The 5,575-nt window shown below is 39.7% G+C and overlaps 1 protein-coding gene across 1 annotated transcript in view; it reads left to right on the forward strand.

Annotated features, from left to right (window-relative positions):
- The first annotated feature begins 606 nt into the window (after nucleotides 1-606).
- Nucleotides 607-5,575, forward strand: part of ZNF507 (zinc finger protein 507) — a 17,623-nt gene continuing 12,654 nt past the window's right edge. The window contains 3 exon segments of the mRNA XM_008638814.2: nucleotides 607-2,605; nucleotides 2,607-2,713; nucleotides 3,847-3,952. Of these exon segments, the coding sequence (XP_008637036.2) occupies nucleotides 634-2,605; nucleotides 2,607-2,713; nucleotides 3,847-3,952 (2,185 nt within the window). The 5' untranslated portion in view covers nucleotides 607-633.

Raw genomic sequence — 5,575 nt, forward strand, 5'->3', positions numbered from 1 at the left:
TTTTTCTAGAAAATTACATGTATAATGAGAAATGTGATTTGACATTTGAGTGGTCTTTAAAGTAGTCATACCAAAATGACGAATGCAAGTAAATGCCAGAACTACTTTTTTCTCCTAACGTTTCAAGGAAAAAATTGCTTGTTTTTGTAAATTATATTGTTGCAAATTGTCATTTGCTTTAGGAGCATTGGTGTATCAAAGTATGTTAGGAATATATTTTCATATCATACCATGCTTTTAAACATCAATATGCCACTTACAGTCAATTGGTATTTTAATGTTTAGCATTCAAATGTGTAGTGCTTGTAAAGAAAAAGAGAATAGCTGGAACACTGTTCTTCAGCTTACACTTGAAAATATTTATCTTGCCCTTGTACAACTTGGAGGCAGCCTGTTGGAGGCTCTCTTGGAATTATTTTCTCCAGCTGTATTGAATAGCATTCACAGTACCCACTAAATGTCCCCAACACCTTCGGCTATTTCTATAGCCGTTCTGAAAAATTTTATTGGATTAGTGGAATTAGGCTTCCATGTTTAGTAGAGAGAGAAATGTAAATAGTACTGGATTGTATTTTCATTATTGTGCATGTATAAATCCTTACTTTTTATAACCTTCCCTCTCGCATAGGTATTATGGAAGAAGGAAGCAGCATTGCAGTATTGATGCCAAATATTGGGGAGCAGGAGGCTGTGCTGATTTCTGAAACAGTCATTGGCCCAACACTGCAGAGCAGTGAAGATCAGAGAAAATGTAAAACTGATCCCTTGATCCACGTCATCCAGAAGCTGAGCAAAATAGTTGAAAGTGAGAAGTCACAAAGATGCCTTTTAATAGGGAAGAAACGTTCCCATGCTGATGCTTCTGCGCAGTCCTTGGACGCAGAGGATCTTTGTGAAATCCCGGCTAAAGCAATCGAGCTCTCAGTGATTGCTACTAAAAAGACTGAAGAGTTGCAAGCAGATTATTTTGTGACTGAATGTCTTCCACAAAGCAAAAAAAAGGTGACGTGCTACCAGTGTGGTCTCTGTAAGTTTCTATCACCTTCGCTCTTAGCTCTACAAGAACACGTAAAACAACATGGGCAGAAAAATGAAGTGATATTAATGTGCTCAGAATGTCATTTTGCCTCCAAAAGCCAAGAAGAACTTGAATCCCACTTCCAAAATCACCACGAGAATGGTGGTAAAAACAGCATCCAGACAAAAGTGCAGCAGTGTGTCAATGTCACAAGTTCATTTCTGCAAGGGCCAGTGGAAGGAAGTGTCAAATCAGGGACTGATCAGACAGGAAATCTGGAATGTAAGGATACAACTCAGTCTGCTCCTGTGCCTGAAGTGGGTAGGAGGAAATGGTACACCTACGAGCAGTATGGCATGTACAGGTGTTTAATTTGCAGGTACACCTGTGGTCAGCAGAGAATGTTGAAAACACACGCTTGGAAACATGCAGGGGAGGTTGATTGCTCCTACCCCATCTTTGAGGAAGAAAATGAAACCACCAGCTTGTCAGAGACAGTTGTAACTCACACGCCTCACAGTGTAGATACAGTTGTCCTTTCTCTGGAAAACAATGAACTTGATATCCATAGTGAGCCTTCTCTTCAGCTTCAGATTTGCAATTCTGAGCAACTGTCGTGTAAATCGCCCGTGGGAACAAATGTAAAAGAGGAAGAGGTATTAAGTGAGTCTGTGGTGCATTCTCCTACTACAGAGGTTGTAGAGGAGACTGTATCAGATACAGAACCAGACAATTTGATAACTGACAGCCTGCTGTCATCAGCACAGAAAATTATCAGTTGTAGTCCAAATAAAAAGGGTCATGTTAATGTCATAGTAGAGCGTTTGCCAGGTGCTGAAGAAAATGTCTTACAAAAGCCATTCTTAATGAACGCTGACATTGAAATGGAGAAAAAATTGATCTCAGAGGAGTACTCTGTTACCTGCGAAGAACCTGATGAAGTTTATCATTCAGATGCAATTCAAGAAGTAATAATAGAATGGAATAACAACGAGAAGAAAGATAATGAATTAAGCGCTAATAAAAATGTAACAGCCGATGAAAATGTGCCTCCTGCACGACGGAGGACAAATTCAGAGTCTTTACGACTGCACTCCTTAGCAGCAGAAGCTCTTGTTACAATGCCAATCAGAGCTGCAGAGCTGACACGGTCCAGCCTCAGGGCTCTGACTGGAGAAGATGCTGTGGATGCAGGTGCAGGACAGGGAGGAGCTGATGGCCCACGCATGGCTCATTCTAAAGTGGTGTCCTCACTTAAGGATCCTTCAGAGGAATTCAGTGGCTTAAACCAAAGTGAGTGTGCAATAGTTGAGATAAAGAAAGAGAGACCGGAGTTGTCAGAAGCACCAATTAAAATGGGCATCAGTATGTCACTGCTCACTGTCATTGAAAAACTGAAGGAGAGGACGGACCAGAACGCTTCTGATGATGACATCCTGAAAGAATTACAAGACAATGCCCAATGCCAAAACGCCAGCGATGCAACCATCGCTGGGAGTAACCTGGTGGAGTTCATCCCCAGCGCCGAGCGGCCGTACCGCTGCCGGCTGTGCCACTACAGCAGCGGCAACAAGGGCTACATCAAGCAGCACGCACATCGCCGGCGACAGCAAGGACCTGGAGAGCCACATGATCAACCACTGCAAAGCACGCATGTACCAGTGCAAGCAGTGCGAGGAGTCCTTCCACTACAAGGTAGAGTTCTTCCCCATGCCTGTCTAGAGTAGCTAAAAAACCTGTTTTGCTACTTTTGTAGTAACTGGTGATCCCTCTTTCTAATTTAATTCAGTCTGACATCCTGGCTTTGTTGTAATTACAAGTAGGGATTATTACCAGCAGACCTTGCTGAATATACAGTTCATACTCTGGTTTACCCACTGAAATAAACTTGCTTCCTCACGTAAGTTTTTTTCTTGAGAATTATCTTATGGACGTAATAATACCATGTTGTTTTTCTGCCCACACGTAGCAACTGCAGGAAGAAATGGAAACATTGAAGAACTTAATACCTAAAACTTTAAAAGAATGCTCAAACGTGCCTTCCTGTTGGGAGTGTGCAAATACAATAATGGCAGTTGGGGGCGACATGAGCCACATCAAAGCAGAAATAATTTTCTTTTCTCCACTGTTGTGTTGCTCTGGATATTCTGTAGAACTTCTACTTGAAAGATTACATACCAGAGCAGAATAATACACTTCTGCCATTTTCCTAATTGCTATTTTAAGCATTAGTGAGTTCCTACGTACTCAACTCAGTACTCAGGAATACAGAAAAGACTGCATCAGTATCTAGCTGTAGAGCTGAATCTCTTGGAGGCAGTGATAGTAAAAATTTTGCCATATTTATTGTCATTTAGTCCTGGTTTGAAAAAAATACACGGGTAGGGTAGCAAAAGGCTCTCTCTTCTTTCTCCTCCCCAAGCAAGTAGAAACAGGACTGGTGTATTCTTAAGTCAGTAAGCAATATGAAAATTGAGTTAATTTTCACACAAGCCGCTAATCTAATACTGCTTTTGGAGTATGATTTTGGAGGAAGTACTCTGGCCACTTGTCTGTGGGAATGAAGAAAGAACAAAATGTATTTTCTAAATAAACACAAATCATAGAATCCTCTCAGTCACTCTCATTAATCCTTTATGTTACTACTTCATGATATTTACTTTATTTGTAGTAAAACTACCTAAGGGATAATCTGTATGTATGTTAATATACATTTCATATCAGTTGTCATTAAAGCTTGAGTAACAGTGTCCCAGGTGATTGCAATATTCCAAGTGATCACTGTATGCTTGCAGTGTATATTTAAACATTAGAAACTGTTTTTTCAGAGCCAGCTGCGAAATCATGAAAGAGAACAACACAGTCTTCCAGATATCTTCTCTACAGCTACAGCTAACAAACTAATAGTTTCCAACGAAGCAGATGACAGAGAAGGTACTGTTTATATTTACACCTGAAATGACAAAAAGTCACCCATAACATCACTTGTTTGCTGTATTTGTGTAACTGGTTTTAAGAACTCTCATGCTGAAATGCTTTCGTGCCTGTTCATAAGCTTAGTGTATGTTCTTTTCAGAGGGCAAAATTTACCATGGTCAATCTTGAGGTGGCATTTATTGTTAGGTAATATATTTTTAGCCCCAGTAATTAAACACTGCATTTCTTCTTGTGAAAAACAACTGATATGCAATATTATTCTGGATTTTTAAGAAGAAAATATTTTTTTCCTTCCTTAGCAGCTACAGTATTTTCCAAATGAACTAAACAAAAGAAAGCCTGTTTTTTTAAGTCACCATGGTAATGTAGTTTGCTGTCAGCATATGCATACAATGCCATCCCTTCTGAGTTTAGAAATATCTGTTTAATTATGGTAATGTCCAAAATGAGTAATTTATTTTAGCCCTAGTGAGGCAAATGTAAGACATTCTGAATATGCAACCTGTATCTGTAATAGTTGCCAGGGTAACAGTAAGTATGCATTTTCACAGAGACAGAGAATGGTTTAGGCTGGAAGGGACTTAAAAGCTCATCTCTTTCCAAGCCCTGCCACTAGACCAGGTTGCTTGGAGCCTCATGTTTGTTTAATTGAGTATCTGCTTCTAATTTAATAGTGTTTGTTTTCAAAACATAAACAGTAGCAAAAGAGCAGAACAAAAACAAACCAAACAAACCCTCGATGCATTAAGCTAATCAAATAGGGGAAAAAATAACCAAATTCTGAAGTTTAGGAGAAAATGGCCTTAAAATCCCTTCTATGCACTGGAGAGCCACTATGTATTATTGCAGTGTGAATGCATCCTCTTCTCTGGTGAGTTACAGCTACTGAAAATATTTACAGCATTTTTATTTTGAAGGCAACACTGTAATTATTAGTATTTTGCAATTTTAGAGCTTTATGGATAAATACTAGTAATTAGATAGTCTCTGAACAACTGTGATCTGAAGTATTTCCATTTTGTGCACAAAGCTCTTTTCTGTCCTAACTGTGCTCTCTCATTTGTTTAGACAGCAAAATTTGCACTCTAATTACTATTAGAGTATTATTATTAGTTACTTAGGTTGCAGTGGAAATTTCTGGGTTCTACTCTCTCCTCTACAGCTGCTCAGTGAGTGCAAAAGTTGTTGAAATGGATGCAGTTCCTTGTGAGAAAAGGTACTGACCAGCAGGAGCCAGGGTGGATGAACTTGGTACGTCACAACAGAATGAGTTCCCAACTTTGCCTTCTGCTCTCTTAGCTCATGCTGCCTCCTTTTCTGGCTTTCAGTATACAAGTTAAAAGCTAATTACCTTATCAGCCTCGGGTAGAATGACCCTTCCTACCTCCTTTTTGCTCTCATCAGTGCAGAAGGCATTTAAATTCAGGAAATTGATCTGTAGTGCTCAGTACATCCCCACGACCTAAGCCTGAGAGAGCCATCCAAAACCCAGGGTGAGACAGGGAAATGGCCAGAGGGTCTGCTGGGAGTGGGAATGTTTCCTATTAAATAGTGGGGGTTTTCTTCAGAACCAATAGCATAAATGTTTTGATGGAAGTGATAGGAAATAAAACATTACTA

This window comes from Corvus brachyrhynchos, unplaced genomic scaffold (assembly GCF_000691975.1).
Source record: "Corvus brachyrhynchos isolate BGI_N302 unplaced genomic scaffold, ASM69197v1 scaffold26, whole genome shotgun sequence".
In the NCBI taxonomy this organism is placed as follows: Eukaryota; Metazoa; Chordata; class Aves; order Passeriformes; family Corvidae; genus Corvus; species Corvus brachyrhynchos.